Source organism: Rhinatrema bivittatum, chromosome 14 (assembly GCF_901001135.1).
Source record: "Rhinatrema bivittatum chromosome 14, aRhiBiv1.1, whole genome shotgun sequence".
In the NCBI taxonomy this organism is placed as follows: Eukaryota; Metazoa; Chordata; class Amphibia; order Gymnophiona; family Rhinatrematidae; genus Rhinatrema; species Rhinatrema bivittatum.
This window is the reverse complement of record NC_042628.1, coordinates 2,932,698-2,952,409: the sequence shown is the minus strand read 5'-3', so window position 1 is coordinate 2,952,409 and position 19,712 is coordinate 2,932,698. Positions and strand designations below refer to the sequence as shown.

The 19,712-nt window shown below is 49.8% G+C and overlaps 1 protein-coding gene across 5 annotated transcripts in view; it reads right to left on the bottom strand.

The window, feature by feature from the left end:
• Positions 1–19,712, bottom strand: part of PKD1 (polycystin 1, transient receptor potential channel interacting) — a 135,403-nt gene that overhangs the window by 13,523 nt on the left and 102,168 nt on the right. For all 5 annotated transcript variants that reach the window (XM_029577343.1, XM_029577347.1, XM_029577346.1 and 2 more), the window contains 7 exons: positions 16,668–16,807; positions 13,522–13,649; positions 12,271–12,445; positions 1,824–1,949; positions 1,558–1,732; positions 375–662; positions 113–247 (listed from right to left, as the gene is read on the bottom strand). In XM_029577343.1, the coding sequence (XP_029433203.1) occupies positions 113–247; positions 375–662; positions 1,558–1,732; positions 1,824–1,949; positions 12,271–12,445; positions 13,522–13,649; positions 16,668–16,807 (1,167 nt within the window). The remainder of the gene's footprint in view (positions 1–112; positions 248–374; positions 663–1,557; positions 1,733–1,823; positions 1,950–12,270; positions 12,446–13,521; positions 13,650–16,667; positions 16,808–19,712) is intronic.

Genomic DNA, 19,712 nt, shown 5'->3' with positions numbered 1-19,712 from the left:
TTCTCTTAACATTTATTCTTCTCTCACAGTTTTGTTTAAGGACCTGGCTCATATGTATTAAATCAATTTGAGCGCAGCTGGAATTAATAAATTCTGCACACACTGTACTTACCAAAAAGCCAAGTTGTGCGTATGCTAGAGCCAGAACCAGGAAGATGACCCATGTGGAAAGCAGCTCTTTTGCAGATCTCTGTAAGGTTTTGCCAAAAATGGACCATGGCCTGATAAAGCGCAGCTGTTGGGCAGCCTGAGAACACAAAAAGGGGGACGGGGAATGAATGGGTGCTCAGCCAGATGTACAAGGAGTCAATGGTTCCATTTCAAGCTTTCCTGCTTTCAGCCCCTTGCACTATCACTGCCCGTTCATACTATACCTTTACAGTCAGGAGGCACAGAAGACAAGCAGACAAGCCACTGAAGATGGTAGTTAGGAAGGCGATTTGGTAGAAGTTGGTGAAGCCTTGGCGATTGTTGAGATATTTATCCCACTGTTGGTCAGCAAGGCTGGCTCGACTAAGATGCACCACCACGGTGCAGATGGTTAGGACAATGGTCAACCACTGGATGTAATTCCAAAGGACTGTGAAATAAGCCGCACCTTCCTTCTTCATGGCAAGAGATTCGGAGACCACAAAATAGACCACAAACACCATGAGGAAAACCTGAATGAGAAGGGAACATGAGCTGTGGTGAGAAACCAGGTTACCAACGGAACAGCCCAAGCTTTTGGGCCTAGGCATCTACCCTTGCTGATAAGCTGCAGATGTAATGCTGGTGGAAATTTGCGCTGCCCTCAGTAAAACCAAATCACAGGATGCAGTGGGCTGCCAGCCAGCATTAATCGGAAACAGCAGTTCTTCAAAATAAAGGCTTTAAGCAATAAGGAGCTTCATGTATTTTACAAACCAATTCATCTTCAGCAGTTTTAAGTTGAATTGATAGTGCAAGCCCTGCACTTCCAAGAGCCACGGTCAGCAGTATGTCTTGCGCTATGCTCGTTACTGCTGGTAGTGTCGGCTCTTTATTGAATATTGAACAGCACACTGATTTGGCTTGGCTAAGTCCTTTATTAAGCATGTAATTACAAAACACATGCCACAAAATGTACTGTAAGGAATATCAATTCCACTTACATATTTTGTGTATGAAAATTGCCTGCCAAGCTCCCTGCACCTGTCCAGATTATGAAAGGACAAAGTCCCCGGCACCCACCCAGGTAGGACACTGGCGCCAATAACCAGATGCCTTGTAAACTCCCTGCAGCTTTCCAGGTAGTGAAAGGACACAATGACACAGTCACTTATGATAACCAGATACCTTGTAAGACTCCCTCTGCTCTCCCCTAGATTGTAAAGATCTCCGTGTCCACACAATGCACCTTCACAACTACATTATCTACGGACTTTACAATGACACTGAGACTACCAGCATGCACATTACTTAATGCTGAACAATAGTCAGAGGACACACAGAGTCGTTTTTTCTTCTCTGATCATATCGGGACAGAACTTTATTGGGTTGAAAGGTTCTGATCCAAAGAACTGCACAGAAACTCACCATCATCAGAAGCAGAAGGTGAACGCCGCCACTCAGCTTCAGCAGGGGGAAGGGCCAGACAGTGACGGAGGGGAGTGCTCGTCCCGCCAGGGGTAACTCCAAGAGCAGTGTGACCACCGCATGCAAGTCCACGCCTGGGTTATACTGAGTCAGCTCAACAAATATAGCTCGGCTCCTGCAGACGCAGACACATGAAAGAGCGTTATTTATGAAGACGACTTCACCATGACCATCTCTTTGGCATTCTCTGCCAGCAAAGAACTCACATGTTGTCGATCCAGTGATTTTCCTGGAGATAGTTTAAAATGGCCTTGCTCTCCTCTAAGCTGGATCCCAGCAGCTGGACATACCCTCCACTGTCGTAGAGAGACATGAAGCCCCAGTACCAGACCCTGCAGAGGAGAGAGTTCAGATTCAGCTCTTGCAATATTACAAGGGGCTGTGGGTGTGCAAACTGCCACGTCTGCTTTACAGGGAACCTGGGTCAGACCAAGGGATTTCAATGCTTTAACCTGCAGCCTGCAGTCCATGGGAAAAAGGTTCAATGTAACTTGTGACTCTTGTTACCAAGGCTATTGACACTTTGTAATCAGTCTCGTGTGCTTAGGCTTCCCTCGGAAGCTCTGTGAGAAAGCACAGCATAGTCCTCTCTCTCCAGAACCATCTTCCCTTAATGCTTTAGTGAGCAGCAATAGCTAGAGGCAATATGATAGCTGTGCTGGGTCAGACCAAGGTCCATCGAGCCCAGCATCCTGTACATAAGAACAGAAGAAGTGCCAGGCTGGGTCAGAGCAAGGTCCATCGAGCCCAGCATCCTGTACATAAGAACATAAGAAGTGCCAGGCTGGGTCAGAGCAAGGTCCATCGAGCCCAGCATCCTGTACATAAGAACATAAGAAGTGCCAGGCTGGGTCAGACCAAGGTCCATCGAGCCCTGCATCCTGTACATAAGAACATAAGAAGTGCCAGGCTGGGTCAGACCAAGGTCCATCGAGCCCAGCATCCTGTACATAAGAAGTGCCAGGCTGGGTCAGACCAAGGTCCATCGAGCCCTGCATCCTGTACATAAGAACATAAGAAGTGCCAGGCTGGGTCAGATCAAGGTCCATCGAGCCCAGCATCCTGTACATAAGAACATAAGAAGTGCCAGGCTGGGTCAGACCAAGGTCCATCGAGCCCAGCATCCTGTACATAAGAACATAAGAAGTGCCAGGCTGGGTCAGACCGAGGTCCATCGAGCCCAGCATCCTGTACATAAGAACATAAGAAGTGCCAGGCTGGGTCAGACCAAGGTCCATCGAGCCCTGCATCCTGTACATAAGAACATAAGAAGTGCCAGGCTGGGTCAGACCAAGGTCCATCGAGCCCAGCATCCTGTACATAAGAACATAAGAAGTGCCAGGCTGGGTCAGACCAAGGTCCATCGAGCCCTGCATCCTGTACATAAGATCATAAGAAGTGCCAGGCTGGGTCAGACCAAGGTCCATCGAGCCCTGCATCCTGTACATAAGATCATAAGAAGTGCCAGGCTGGGTCAGACCAAGGTCCATCGAGCCCAGCATCCTGTACATAAGAACATAAGAAGTGCCAGGCTGGGTCAGACCAAGGTCCATCGAGCCCTGCATCCTGTACATAAGAACATAAGAAGTGCCAGGCTGGGTCAGACCAAGGTCCATCGAGCCCTGCATCCTGTACATAAGATCATAAGAAGTGCCAGCCTGGGTCAGACCAAGGTCCATCGAGCCCTGCATCCTGTACATAAGAACATAAGAAGTGCCAGGCTGGGTCAGACCAAGGTCCATCGAGCCCCGCATCCTGTACATAAGAACATAAGAAGTGCCAGGCTGGGTCAGACCGAGGTCCATCGAGCCCCGCATCCTGTACATAAGAACATAAGAAGTGCCAGGCTCGGTCAGACCAAGGACCATCGAGCCCAGCATCCTGTACATAAGAACATAAGAAGTGCCAGGCTGGGTCAGACCAAGGTCCATCGAGCCCTGCATCCTGTACATAAGAAGTGCCAGGCTGGGTCAGACCAAGGTCCATCGAGCCCTGCATCCTGTACATAAGAACATAAGAAGTGCCAGGCTGGGTCAGACCAAGGTCCATCGAGCCCAGCATCCTGTACATAAGAACATAAGAAGTGCCAGGCTGGGTCAGACCAAGGTCCATCGAGCCCTGCATCCTGTACATAAGATCATAAGAAGTGCCAGGCTGGGTCAGACCAAGGTCCATCGAGCCCTGCATCCTGTACATAAGATCATAAGAAGTGCCAGGCTGGGTCAGACCAAGGTCCATCGAGCCCAGCATCCTGTACATAAGAACATAAGAAGTGCCAGGCTGGGTCAGACCAAGGTCCATCGAGCCCTGCATCCTGTACATAAGAACATAAGAAGTGCCAGGCTGGGTCAGACCAAGGTCCATCGAGCCCTGCATCCTGTACATAAGATCATAAGAAGTGCCAGGCTGGGTCAGACCAAGGTCCATCGAGCCCAGCATCCTGTACATAAGAACATAAGAAGTGCCAGGCTGGGTCAGACCAAGGTCCATCGAGCCCCGCATCCTTTACATAAGAACATAAGAAGTGCCAGGCTCGGGCAGAGCAAGGTCCATCGAGCCCTGAATCCTGTACATAAGATCATAAGAAGTGCCAGGCTGGGTCAGAGCAAGGTCCATCGAGCCCTGCATCCTGTACATAAGATCATAAGAAGTGCCAGGCTTGGTCAGACCAGGGTCCATCGAGCCCTGCATCCTGTACATAAGAACATAAGCAGTGCCAGGCTGGGTCAGAGCAAGGTCCATCGAGCCCTGCATCCTGTGCATAAGAACATAAGAAGTGCCAGGCTGGGTCAGACCAAGGTCCATCGAGCCCAGCATCCTGTACATAAGAACATAAGAAGTGCCAGGCTGGGTCAGACCAAGATCCATCGAGCCCTGCATCCTGTACATAAGAACATAAGAAGTGCCAGGCTGGGTCAGACCAAGGTCCATCGAGCCCAGCATCCTGTACATAAGAACATAAGAAGTGCCAGGCTGGGTCAGACCAGGGTCCATCGAGCCCTGCATCCTGTACATAAGAACATAAGAAGTGCCAGGCTGGGTCAGACCAAGGGTCCATCGAGCCCTGCATCCTGTACATAAGAACATAAGAAGTGCCAGGCTGGGTCAGACCAAGGTCCATCGAGCCCTGCATCCTGTACATAAGAACATAAGAAGTGCCAGGCTGGGTCAGACCAAGGTCCATCGAGCCCTGCATCCTGTACATAAGAACATAAGAAGTGCCAGGATGGGTCAGAGCAAGGTCCATCGAGCCCCGCATCCTGTACATAAGAACTGCCAGGCTGGGTCAGACCAAGGTCCATCGAGCCCAGCACCCTGTACATAAGAACATAAGAAGTGCCAGGATGGGTCAGACCAAGGTCCATCGAGCCCAGCATCCTGTACATAAGAACATAAGAAGTGCCAGGCTGGGTCAGACCAAGGTCCATCGAGCCCTGCATCCTGTACATAAGAACATAAGAAGTGCCAGGCTGGGTCAGACCAAGGTCCATCGAGCCCTGCATCCTGTACATAAGATCATAAGAAGTGCCAGGCTGGGTCAGACCAAGGTCCATCGAGCCCTGCATCCTGTACATAAGATCATAAGAAGTGCCAGGCTGGGTCAGACCAAGGTCCATCCAGCCCAGCATCCTGTACATAAGAACATAAGAAGGGCCAGGCTGGGTCAGACCAAGGTCCATCGAGCCCTGCATCCTGTACATAAGAAGTGCCAGGCTGAGTCAGACCAAGGTCCATCGAGCCCAGCATCCTGTACATAAGAACATAAGAAGTGCCAGGTTGGGTCAGACCAAGGTCCATCGAGCCCCGCATCCTGTACATAAGAACATAAGAAGTGCCAGGCTGGGTCAGACCAAGGTCCATCGAGCCCCGCATCCTGTACATAAGAACATAAGAAGTGCCAGGCTGGGTCAGACCAAGGTCCATCGAGCCCAGCATCCTGTACATAAGAACATAAGAAGTGCCAGGCTGGGTCAGACCAAGGTCCATCGAGCCCAGCATCCTGTACATAAGAACATAAGAAGTGCCAGGCTGGGTCAGACCAAGGTCCATCGAGCCCTGCATCCTGTACATAAGAACATAAGAAGTGCCAGGCTGGGTCAGACCAAGGTCCATCCAGCCCAGCATCCTGTACATAAGAACATAAGAAGTGCCAGGCTGGATCAGAGCAAGGTCCATCGAGCCCTGCATCCTGTACATAAGAACATAAGAAGTGCCAGGCTGGGTCAGACCAAGGTCCATCGAGCCCAGCATCCTGTACATAAGAACAGAAGAAGTGCCAGGCTGGGTCAGAGCAAGGTCCATCGAGCCCAGCATCCTGTACATAAGAACATAAGAAGTGCCAGGCTGGGTCAGACCAAGGTCCATCGAGCCCAGCATCCTGTACATAAGAACATAAGAAGTGCCGTACTGGGTCAGAGCAAGGTCCATCGAGCCCAGCATCCTGTACATAAGAACATAAGAAGTGCCAGGCTGGGTCAGACCAAGGTCCATCGAGCCCTGCATCCTGTACATAAGAAGTGCCAGGCTGGGTCAGACCAAGGTCCATCGAGCCCTGCATCCTGTACATAAGAACATAAGAAGTGCCAGGCTGGGTCAGATCAAGGTCCATCGAGCCCAGCATCCTGTACATAAGAACATAAGAAGTGCCAGGCTCGGTCAGACCAAGGACCATCGAGCCCAGCATCCTGTACATAAGAACATAAGAAGTGCCAGGCTCGGTCAGAGCAAGGTCCATCGAGCCCAGCATCCTGTACATAAGAACATAAGAAGTGCCAGGCTGGGTCAGACCAAGGTCCATCGAGCCCAGCATCCTGTACATAAGAAGTGCCAGGCTGGGTCAGACCAAGGTCCATCGAGCCCTGCATCCTGTACATAAGAACATAAGAAGTGCCAGGCTGGGTCAGATCAAGGTCCATCGAGCCCAGCATCCTGTACATAAGAACATAAGAAGTGCCAGGCTCGGTCAGACCAAGGACCATCGAGCCCAGCATCCTGTACATAAGAACATAAGAAGTGCCAGGCTGGGTCAGACCAAGGTCCATCGAGCCCTGCATCCTGTACATAAGAAGTGCCAGGCTGGGTCAGACCAAGGTCCATCGAGCCCTGCATCCTGTACATAAGAACATAAGAAGTGCCAGGCTGGGTCAGACCAAGGTCCATCGAGCCCAGCATCCTGTACATAAGAACATAAGAAGTGCCAGGCTGGGTCAGACCAAGGTCCATCGAGCCCTGCATCCTGTACATAAGATCATAAGAAGTGCCAGGCTGGGTCAGACCAAGGTCCATCGAGCCCTGCATCCTGTACATAAGATCATAAGAAGTGCCAGGCTGGGTCAGACCAAGGTCCATCGAGCCCTGCATCCTGTACATAAGAACATAAGAAGTGCCAGGCTGGGTCAGACCAAGGTCCATCGAGCCCTGCATCCTGTACATAAGAACATAAGAAGTGCCAGGCTGGGTCAGACCAAGGTCCATCGAGCCCTGCATCCTGTACATAAGATCATAAGAAGTGCCAGGCTGGGTCAGACCAAGGTCCATCGAGCCCAGCATCCTGTACATAAGAACATAAGAAGTGCCAGGCTGGGTCAGACCAAGGTCCATCGAGCCCCGCATCCTTTACATAAGAACATAAGAAGTGCCAGGCTCGGGCAGAGCAAGGTCCATCGAGCCCTGAATCCTGTACATAAGATCATAAGAAGTGCCAGGCTGGGTCAGAGCAAGGTCCATCGAGCCCTGCATCCTGTACATAAGATCATAAGAAGTGCCAGGCTTGGTCAGACCAGGGTCCATCGAGCCCTGCATCCTGTACATAAGAACATAAGCAGTGCCAGGCTGGGTCAGAGCAAGGTCCATCGAGCCCTGCATCCTGTGCATAAGAACATAAGAAGTGCCAGGCTGGGTCAGACCAAGGTCCATCGAGCCCAGCATCCTGTACATAAGAACATAAGAAGTGCCAGGCTGGGTCAGACCAAGATCCATCGAGCCCTGCATCCTGTACATAAGAACATAAGAAGTGCCAGGCTGGGTCAGACCAAGGTCCATCGAGCCCAGCATCCTGTACATAAGAACATAAGAAGTGCCAGGCTGGGTCAGACCAGGGTCCATCGAGCCCTGCATCCTGTACATAAGAACATAAGAAGTGCCAGGCTGGGTCAGACCAAGGGTCCATCGAGCCCTGCATCCTGTACATAAGAACATAAGAAGTGCCAGGCTGGGTCAGACCAAGGTCCATCGAGCCCTGCATCCTGTACATAAGAACATAAGAAGTGCCAGGCTGGGTCAGACCAAGGTCCATCGAGCCCTGCATCCTGTACATAAGAACATAAGAAGTGCCAGGCTGGGTCAGACCAAGGTCCATCGAGCCCTGCATCCTGTACATAAGATCATAAGAAGTGCCAGGCTGGGTCAGACCAAGGTCCATCGAGCCCTGCATCCTGTACATAAGATCATAAGAAGTGCCAGGCTGGGTCAGACCAAGGTCCATCCAGCCCAGCATCCTGTACATAAGAACATAAGAAGGGCCAGGCTGGGTCAGACCAAGGTCCATCGAGCCCTGCATCCTGTACATAAGAAGTGCCAGGCTGAGTCAGTCCAAGGTCCATCGAGCCCAGCATCCTGTACATAAGAACATAAGAAGTGCCAGGTTGGGTCAGACCAAGGTCCATCGAGCCCCGCATCCTGTACATAAGAACATAAGAAGTGCCAGGCTGGGTCAGACCAAGGTCCATCGAGCCCCGCATCCTGTACATAAGAACATAAGAAGTGCCAGGCTGGGTCAGACCAAGGTCCATCGAGCCCAGCATCCTGTACATAAGAACATAAGAAGTGCCAGGCTGGGTCAGACCAAGGTCCATCGAGCCCAGCATCCTGTACATAAGAACATAAGAAGTGCCAGGCTGGGTCAGACCAAGGTCCATCGAGCCCTGCATCCTGTACATAAGAACATAAGAAGTGCCAGGCTGGGTCAGACCAAGGTCCATCCAGCCCAGCATCCTGTACATAAGAACATAAGAAGTGCCAGGCTGGATCAGAGCAAGGTCCATCGAGCCCTGCATCCTGTACATAAGAACATAAGAAGTGCCAGGCTGGGTCAGACCAAGGTCCATCGAGCCCCGCATCCTGTACATAAGAACATAAGAAGTGCCAGGATGGGTCAGACCAAGGTCCATCGAGCCCCGCATCCTGTACATAAGAACATAAGAAGTGCCAGGCTGGGTCAGACCAAGGTCCATCGAGCCCTGCATCCTGTACATAAGAACATAAGAAGTGCCAGGCTGGGTCAGACCAAGGTCCATCGAGCCCCGCATCCTGTACATAAGAACATAAGAAGTGCCAGGCTGGGTCAGACCAAGGTCCATCGAGCCCTGCATCCTGTACATAAGAACATAAGAAGTGCCAGGCTGGGTCAGACCAAGGTCCATCGAGCCCCGCATCCTGTACATAAGAACATAAGAAGTGCCAGGCTGGGTCAGACCAAGGTCCATCGAGCCCAGCATCCTGTACATAAGAACATAAGAACAAGCCAGGATGGGTCAGACCAAGGTCCATCGAGCCCTGCATCCTGTACATAAGAACATAAGAAGTGCCAGGATGGGTCAGACCAAGGTCCATCGAGCCCCGCATCCTGTACATAAGAACATAAGAAGTGCCAGGCTGGGTCAGACCAAGGACCATCGAGCCCAGCATCCTGTACATAAGAACATAAGAAGTGCCAGGCTGGGTCAGACCAAGGTCCATCGAGCCCTGCATCCTGTACATAAGAACATAAGAACAAGCCAGGATGGGTCAGACCAAGGACCATCGAGCCCTGCATCCTGTACATAAGAACATAAGAACAAGCCAGGATGGGTCAGACCAGGGTCCATCGAGCCCAGCATCCTGTACATAAGAACATAAGAAGTGCCAGGCTGGGTCAGACCAAGGTCCATCGAGCCCTGCATCCTGTACATAAGAACATAAGAAGGGCCAGGCTGGGTCAGACCAAGGTCCATCGAGCCCAGCATCCTGTACATAAGAACATAAGAAGTGCCAGGCTGGGTCAGACCAAGGTCCATCGAGCCCTGCATCCTGTACATAAGAACACAAGAAGTGCCAGGCTGGGTCAGACCAAGGTCCATCGAGCCCAGCATCCTGTACATAAGAAGTGCCAGGCTGGGTCAGACCAAGGTCCATCGAGCCCTGCATCCTGTACATAAGAACATAAGAAGTGCCAGGCTGGGTCAGAGCAAGGTCCATCGAGCCCAGCATCCTGTACATAAGAACATAAGAAGTGCCAGGCTGGGTCAGACCAAGGTCCATCGAGCCCTGCATCCTGTACATAAGAACATAAGAAGTGCCAGGCTGGGTCAGACCAAGGTCCATCGAGCCCTGCATCCTGTACATAAGAACATAAGAAGTGCCAGGCTGGGTCAGACCAAGGACCATCGAGCCCAGCATCCTGTACATAAGAACATAAGAAGTGCCAGGCTGGGTCAGACCAAGGTCCATCGAGCCCTGCATCCTGTACATAAGAACATAAGAAGGGCCAGGCCGGGTCAGACCAAGGTCCATCGAGCCCTGCATCCTGTACATAAGAACATAAGAAGTGCCAGGCCGGGTCAGACCGAGGTCCATCGAGCCCTGCATCCTGTACATAAGAACATAAGAAGTGCCAGGCTGGGTCAGACCGAGGTCCATCGAGCCCAGCATCCTGTACATAAGAACATAAGAAGTGCCAGGCCGGGTCAGACCGAGGTCCATCGAGCCCAGCATCCTGTACATAAGAACATAAGAAGTGCCAGGCCGTGTCAGACCAAGGTCCATCGAGCCCTGCATCCTGTACATAAGAACATAAGAAGTGCCAGGCCGGGTCAGACCAAGGTCCATCGAGCCCAGCATCCTGTACATAAGAACATAAGAAGTGCCAGGCTGGGTCAGACCAAGGTCCATCGAGCCCTGCATCCTGTACATAAGAACATAAGAAGTGCCAGGCCGGGTCAGACCAAGGTCCATCGAGCCCAGCATCCTGTACATAAGAACATAAGAAGTGCCAGGCTGGGTCAGACCAAGGTCCATCGAGCCCAGCATCCTGTACATAAGAACATAAGAAGTGCCAGGCTGGGTCAGACCAAGGTCCATCGAGCCCCGCATCCTGTACATAAGAAGTGCCAGGCTGGGTCAGACCAAGGTCCATCGAGCCCTGCATCCTGTACATAAGAACATAAGAAGTGCCAGGCCGGGTCAGACCAAGGTCCATCGAGCCCAGCATCCTGTACATAAGAACATAAGAAGTGCCAGGCTGGGTCAGACCAAGGTCCATCGAGCCCTGCATCCTGTACATAAGAAGTGCCAGGCTGGGTCAGACCAAGGTCCATCGAGCCCTGCATCCTGTACATAAGAACATAAGAAGTGCCAGGCTGGGTCAGACCGAGGTCCATTGAGCCCAAGGTCCATCGAGCCCTGCATCCTGTACATAAGAACATAAGAAGTGCCAGGATGGGTCAGACCAAGGTCCATCGAGCCCCGCATCCTGTACATAAAAACATAAGAAGTGCCAGGCTGGGTCAGACCAAGGTCCATCGAGCCCTGCATCCTGTACATAAGAACATAAGAAGGGCCAGGCTCGGTCAGACCAAGGTCCATCGAGCCCAGCATCCTGTACATAAGAAGTGCCAGGCTGGGTCAGACCAAGGTCCATTGAGCCCAGCATCCTGTACATAAGAACAAAGGATGTGCCAGGCTGGGTCAGAGCAAGGTCCATCGAGCCCAGAATCCTGTCTCCAACAGTGAGTAGTCTGAGTCACAGGCATCTGGCAGATCTCATGAAGTAGAACTAATTCCTGCTACTCACTCCCAGGTATAACAAAAGGTACCTGGCTTGCTCACTGCCTTCATCACGTCCTCTGGCAACAGATCTCACAGCGCGATCGTGCGCTGAGTGAGAAAGTCCTTTCTAGGATCTGTTCTGAACCTGCTGATCCTTACTTTCATGGAGGGTCCCCTTGTTTAGTATTATTGGAGAGGGTGAATAACCATCCTTTAGTTACCCCTTCCACCCCACTCATGATTTTATAAACCCCTCTCATGTCCCCTCCCAGCTGAAGAGCTCTCGCCTGTGAAGCCTCTCATCATAGCGGAGTCCTTCCATCCCCTTTAACATTTCTGTCACTTTCCTCTGGACCTTTTCTAATTCTGCTTTGTGTTTTCTGAGCTGGAACAACCAAAGCAGCTCACAATCTTACAGGCGAGGCGGCACCATGGATGAATCCAGAGACAGCAGGATACTTTCTGTTTTATTCTCCATTTCTTTTCAGATCATTCCTAACTGATTTGACTGCCTTCACTCACTGCATTGCATTGTAATATATTCTCAAGAACCTTTCCATGGCTGGTGACTTCACATTGTGCACTTCTGCCCTGCCTGCAGAGATTTCCATTCCTCATCTAGTGCCTATTAAAATGCAACCTAGCTCCCCAACAGATGTCTGACCTGAAGTCAAAGCAAATAGCCTCAATATGAGTGGTAGTGCCATTCATTTATACCTCCAAGGAGGCTGTGGGTCAGTGGCTACTGCAGCTGCATTGGCAGGATGACTGCAAACAGCTAGAGCTGGGAAAGAGATAATGCAATAACTGCATGGGAACAAGTGCAACGTCTAATACTTAGCTTCTTACCCTCCGAGGTCAGGAGGAGAATGGGTCCAAGCATCAGATACATTTCCAGATAATTCTGTCCAGCCGGAAGCATAACCCCTAGTATCCACCATGAGTGACTCCTCAGTGCACCTCCCCTCCGCAGACGTTGCATCTGAGGTACCCTGGGAGTCCTGATGGCTGTTTTGACACTTCACTGTAAAAGAGAAAGCAGAATGATCGGTTTACAAATGCTGTACAGGTCCAGAGACATCACAGGGAACACATGTCTGTAAAGCGTACTCAGCACAAGCACATCTGAAAAACATGCTCACCTAGCACGTATAGAAAAAGTGTGCTTGCCTAGCATACGTTCACATAGAAATGTGACAGCACAAAAAGACCATACAGTCCATCTAGTCTGCCCATCCACACCAACTGCTGCATGCTGCAATCCTTACCACTTCATTTGCAAAGCTTGCTCACCAAGCACGTGTGCAAAGTGTGCTCGCCTAGTGCATGTGTGCAAAGCATGTTCACCAAGCACGAGTGCAAAGCGTGCTCGCCTAGTGCATGTGTGCAAAGCATGTTCACCAAGCACGAGTGCAAAGTTTGCTCGCCTGGCGCATGTATGCAAAGCATGTTCACCAAGCATGAGTGAAAGTGTGCTCACCTAGTGCATGTGTGCAAAGTGTGCTCACCTAGTTAATATGTGCAAAGCATGTTCACCAAGCACGAGTGCAAAGTTTGCTCATCTAGTGCATGTGCAAAGCGTGCTCGCCTGGCACATGTTTGCAAAGCGTGCTCACCTACAGCAAAACTATGTCATTCTGCCACCCTCAGTATTCCCAGTCCTCCTTCCAGCTGCTGATGTGCTTAGAGCAGAAACCTTCAGGTGAAAGATTCTTCAGTGCTCTGCTTTTTTCCTATACTGACAGTGCTCTATACATAACAGCACTGGCCCAAGCCTTCTTTCTGCTTGCACAGCTTGAAGTGTGGATCTATCAGTTTGCTTTTCATCTACATCACACTCCTGTCCCCACTCACCTCTTCCGCCCCCCCAAAAAATACCTAATTGCCATGAGTCTCATTGTCCCTTCCTGTCTTGCTCTGGATTGCTCCACGGTAAAATGATGGGTGTGAGAGTGCCCATGCTCATGGAGCACCTGGAAGCCTCCTGCTGCCTGAGGACGCCCTTTCACCCCTTCCTAGGTCAGCAGCATTTGTTCAGCTGTTTCCAGTCACAGCTTTGCAGCAGAGGGAAGAGAACAATCCTAAGTGTTCTGCACATACCTTCTACGAGTCGGACCTGGCGCAGGCGCACTGCTCCCAGCGTTGTGCTGTATCCTTTCTGGATGGAGTGAGTTCTGTACAGGTACGGCAACAGCACCTGGGACATCCATGCCCAGAACTCATCCAATCTGAATGCAGACAGGAAAAGAAGAAGAGAATACCAGTGCAGGTGGGTCAGTGTATGCTATGGGCTCTTAGCTTGAAAGGCCACTAGTGCCCAGGACTCCAGTGAGCCAGGGTCATTATCTGATCTTCTAGGTAAAATGAAACTCAATCAGTCACACAAGTGGTGAGATCATCCAGTGGCGCTGCTGCGGGGCGTTTCCCAGACTTCCTGGCCTTTTCAGTCCTCGTTAATGAGCAGATGGGTTTTAGTCTGGCTCTTCTTTTAAGTTGTTTTTCGGCCTCTCTGAGATTATTTTTTTATGTACTGTGCAGCATACTGGAACTTCTTGGTCATCTGGACACTTCCCTACACAGGCTCTGTAGCATTTTTTTAAGTTTTCTTTTCTTGTTTTCGTCACCATCTCAGCAGCTCGATACCTGTATTTTTCCATTAAGAGCTTGTGAGGAAAATCGATGCCATAAAATCGCACAATGTCAGAGAAGCAGGCCAGGATGCCAAACATGTCCAATGCTGATCGTTACAGGAACTGCAGCGTACTGGGCGTACAGCATGAGGTCACTAATTATATCATCTGTGCTGTCGCCTGGGGCCATCTTGCTCCAAAGACAGAAGCTGCTTGACCTCTTTGGATTGACATCAAATCTTGATGCACCCTCAGCATGCCTGAAGCAGGTCTAAAGTTATTTGGCTAACGTAGCTGGAGAGAACTGAAATACATCTACGCCAAATAATTGAACTCCTCCCCAGAGTGCCACATTTTAACCAGACAATGACTTAGAATAAGGGGCTCAATATTCAAAAACTTGCTATTTAGAAGGATAACTTGGCAGGTATCTGTCTAAATGGCTTTGAATATTGACCACTATTGCTACATCCCCTCTGATCACCCAAGAGGATACCTTCTCTTCTGTAGTGCTTCCAGTTTTGCCATTAGCAACCTTAGAGCAGGAACTGAACAGGAGGATCTGCAAGGATCTCCTCAGAACCTCATGCATGCTGAAAAGTTGGCATCAAGTCCTTTGCTGTTGATTGTAGCACTGATACCATTGGGGCTCAAGACGTATGACCTGGCTCCAAGCAGGTCAACTTTGGCATGGACTCTGATAATGTATGTGCCAAGCCATAGCTGAGCAGCTTCAGAGAGGGAGCCTCCCTTGTAGATCACCAGCTCTCAGCCCTGAAGCCACAAGAGTCCCCGCACTGCCTGTGAGGAGTCCTGGAGTCTAACCTTCATGCCTAAGGACTTTGACGCTGAACAGGCCTCCCATCAGATGATGTCTCCTACCCAGCGTTTGTGCAGGAGATGGCTATGGCCATCCCATTTAATCTGGAGGTGGACGGTGAGCTCAGGGCACCCCCTTTTTGCCTTCTTTCAATGTATCAAGTCTCTCAGGGTGCTAGCGGCAGTGCTGTTCACATGGTCCTCCACAATGTGTAGAAGCCCCACGCACTATCCTTCCTGTCACTGAGCATAGCGTCCAGGAGGCTCCCGGACTCAATAAAGTGCAGTTACTACACCGAGCTGCACTTGATGAATCTGCTTCAAAAGGGGCCAGGAAATGTAGGAATCATTGCTCCGTGCCTCTTGGATCTTTTTGGCTGAAGAATTTTCCAACACGTTCTGCTTAGTTCCCACCACATCTGGAGGATCACGCGCATACATTCCATTCTGCAGAAGATCCTGAGCTTCCTTGAATTTCTTCCTTCATGAAAACTAGAGGATTTTGTTCCTGCTGCAAAACAAGCAAAGCACTTGGTCCATGTGACCTGTGTTCAAAGCCAATCGAAAAACCCACTTTTTGGAGGCTGTTTTTAAATCTTAAGCCTGTGGTCCACCTTCAGCCAATGAAGAAGTATCTTGATTAGATTGTAAGCTCTACTAAACAGGGAATGTCTCTTGTGTTTTTGTACAGTGCTGCATACATTGAGTAGCACTAAAGAAATGTTAAGTCGTGGTAGTAGCCGCATCGTGATCCTCATCCTGGTTATTGGAGCAAATCGGCTCTCATGGCTACGAGCCTCGGGAAGGGTGTGTGCAAGAGGCTCACTGATGTGCCATAGAGTAGTGAGAATGTCAAGGAGGTAGTGGCTCTAAAAAAACGTCCATTCTTCTACGCTTCACCCGACCCGACCCTCCTTATCCAGGTCACCAAGGAAGCACAGGACTGAGAGGGCCGCCGTGCCAGCAGCGGAGAGAGAAGTCTTGTGCACACATTTCTAGGCTTTTCTGAGCTTTGCAAGAAATGGTCTGCATCAGCACCATCAGATGACACCACCGACTTGTGTGGCTGACTGTTCTGCTGTCTATGGAGAACACCTGCTACAGGTAAGCAACTTAGTCTTTTCCACATTGAGGCCTTGTGTTCAAGAGCTTTGACAGAGACAGAATTGGAAAAGCAAAAAAAAAAAACCCTTCTCCCTATTTTCTTAACATAAATTCCATCCCCACACCACTACAGGGTGCTTCGCCTCTCCCTGTATGTAAGGGTTTGGTGATATTCCCTCACACACAGACACAAGCTGCTGTAGTCTGTACTTTGCATCTCTTCCATCCTCTGTGTGCTTGTGTGAGCCTTGGTCACGCCCAACCAAGACAGGATTTGCAAAGATCAGATCAGGCCTGGTCCTTCCTCTTGGCAAATATCAGCCGCTCTAGGTTAAGAAAACCACACCTGGGTCAGCCTGACCTGGGTTCAAAAGAAACTTGAACTCAGGAATTCCTGAATCCAGCCCATGGGACCTCCAGACTGGGCTGGCTTTCAGGATATCTGCAATGAATATTCACGAGACCTCTCAGCATGGATTTGGTCTGCTGACTGGATTAACTTACATATTTGGATACCCTGAAAACCAGCCCGTGGATAATCTGGCACCTCCCTCTCTGGTAGGAGAGGAAGTTATAAAGCTTTGTAATAAATACATACTTTTAGAAATCAGAGCATGATAAAAAGGACAGCACAAGAATGTAATTGTCAGATGTGCTGGACAGACGGAGGGACAACATGCCACGTTACTTTACCTCCTAATTCTGAGAAACTGCTCGTTATCCAGCTCCTGCCTCAGTGAACTTTGCAGCAGGAATGCACTTCTGTGGCGGGAAGTGTCGCCGTAGTTGGTGAGAAGAATGACCAGGAAAAAAAACATGTACACCAGGAAATTCTGCAGCAAAACAAAAAGACAAGGCACTGGTCACACCAGACTGACACCAAACACCAGCCTGTGACACCAAACACAAGGTGACAAGGCACTGGTCACACCAGACTGACACCAAACACAAGGTGACAAGGCACTGGTCACTCCAGACCGTGACACCAAACACCAGACTGTGACACCAAACACAAGGTGACAAGGCACTGGTCACTCCAGACCCTGACACCAAACACCAGACTGTGACACCAAACACAAGGTGACAAGGCACTGGTCACTCCAGACCCTGACACCAAACACAAGGTGACAAGGCACTGGTCACTCCAGACCCTGACACCAAACACAAGGTGACAAGGCACTGGTCACTCCAGACCCTGACACCAAACACCAGACTGTGACACCAAACACAAGGTGACAAGGCACTGGTCACTCCAGACCCTGACACCAAACACCAGACTGTGACACCAAACACAAGGTGACAAGGCACTGGTCACTCCAGACCCTGACACCAAACACCAGACTGTGACACCAAACACAAGGTGACAAGACACTGGTCACTCCAGACTCTGACACCAAACACAAGGTGACAAGGCACTGGTCACTCCAGACCCTGACACCAAACACTGTAACCTTTGTAAAATGCAAAGCACCCAAGCAGGGCTGTGGGACAGTAGCTGCAGGTACTACATGCCTGCAGAGGGCTGCCCAGGACGTATGTCCAGTGCTGCCAGCATACGATTATTTGTGGGCTTTTCAAGGCTGCAGTTAGGGTCTCTCAAGACAGAAAGGTTTATGTGGCATTAAAGCTTTCAGATGCAAAGTGAATGAAAGCACGGTGCTGTCTGTGTGCTTTCCAGGCCATCACATACTGGGGGAATTGTTGTAGGGCTGCTGCTTACATCCGGAGTCTCAATGCGTGGATGAGACGATGGTGCAAGGAAGAGGGATTCAGTTTTGTTAGGAACTGGGGAACCTTTTGGGGAAGGGGGAGTCTCTTCCGAAGGGATGGGCTCCACCTTAACCAGGGTGGAACCAGACTGCTGGCGCTAACCTTTAAAAAGGAGATAGAGCAGCTTTTAAACTAGAACAAAGGGGAAAGCCGACAGTCGCTCAGCAGCGCATGGTTCGGAGGGAGGTATCTTTAAAGGATTCTAATGATGCATTAGAATTAGGGCATCCCGACAGTGAGGTTCCAATAATTAGAAAAGTAGTCCAAGTGCCTGTAACTAAAAACTCACCTGAGCTAAAAAATTCTAACTTATCCCTATCAATTAAAAAGCAGAATGAAAATAGAAACAAAAAACAAACTTTGAAATGTTTGTATGCTAATGCCAGAAGTCTAAGAAGTAAGATGGGAGAATTAGAATGTATAGCAGTAAATGATGACATAGACTTAATTGGCATCTCAGACACATGGTGGAAGGAGGATAACCAATGGGACAGTGCTATACCGGGGTACAAATTATATCGCAATGACAGAGAGGAGCAGTCGGGAGGCGGTGTGGTGCTTTATGTCCGGGATGGCATAGAGTCCAACAGGATAAACATCCTGCATGAGACTAAATACAAAATTGAATCTTTATGGGTAGAAATCCCTTGTGTGTCGGGGAAGACTATAGTGATAGGGTTTGCTGCCCTGGCCTTTCTGTGGCTATCCTTTCAGTCTGCTCATCAAGAACAACAAACATTGGGCAATATCTGCGTTTGGCAATGTGCTGAGCTGTCTGATAGAGGTCTACAAAATCATGAAAGGACTTGAACGGGTAAATGTGAATCGGTTATTTACTCTTTCGGATAATACAAGCACTAGGGGGCACTCCATGAAGTTAGCATTTGCACATTTAAAACTAATCGGAGAACATTATTTTTCACTCAATGCACAATTAAACTCTGAAAGTCATTGCCAGAGGTTGTGATTAAGGCAGTTAGTGTAGCTGGGTTTAAAAAAGGTTTGTTTAGTTGCTGGATGAGAAGTTCATAAACTGCTATTAATCAACAGGGAATAGCCACTGCTTGTTGGTGGCATCAGTAGCACGGGATCTACTTAATGTTTGGGTAATTGCCAGGTACTTGTGACTTGGATTGGCCATTGTTGGAAGCAGGATACTGGGCTCAATGCTCTTATGTATGTTCTTAAAGATGGTGCTCGTGCAGCCACCCTACAGTGACCGGAAGCATGTGCCAGCCGGGCAAGAGAGCGTCCCCGAGGCAGGATGGTGGGTGCTTTCTTACATACCGTACCCTCTGCTGAATTTGCCACCTCTGGTGCAAACAAGTTTGGTTGGATCCATGAGATGAGTGGGGAAAAAATAAAAAAAAAGGAGGAGAGGCAGACAGGACTGGGGATTGAGCTGGAGGGAGAGCAAACTGCCTGGAAAGCAAGGAAGAAGGGAAGATCTGGGGATGGAGGTAGAGAGGGAGGAAAGTTAAGCCTAGATTTAGGTGTTTACCTCCCAAACGGCCTCGCCCCACCATCCCCCTGAGGTTGCCCTTCAGCTGTCTGTGCTGTATTCATTCTGTGCTCAGCCGGCACAGAGGGGCCCTGAAAAGTTAGGATCATGAAAGTAAAATAAAACCTGGAGATTTTGTTTTATTGGATTTCTGCTTCGGTGCCGGAGACGGGTCAGTACTTAAGTAACTGATTTCCTTAAAAAGCCCATCAGACATAGGAGGAACGTCTGGCCCAGCTCGGAAATTCTCAGAGCACAGCCACGCGTTTGTTTGGGTCAAAAGACGGAGGAAAAGAAGAAGTGCAGAGATTTAGTTTTTAACAACTCTGAAGGGAGGATGTCTCCCCTGACTAAAGGCATCTGAAAACGAGAATCATTGGATTAATTTCTGGACGGGCTCCTGACCCACCCCTGCTGCCTATAGGCTGGAAGAGGCCCATCCCCTTGGCCTGCATTTCACAGATATT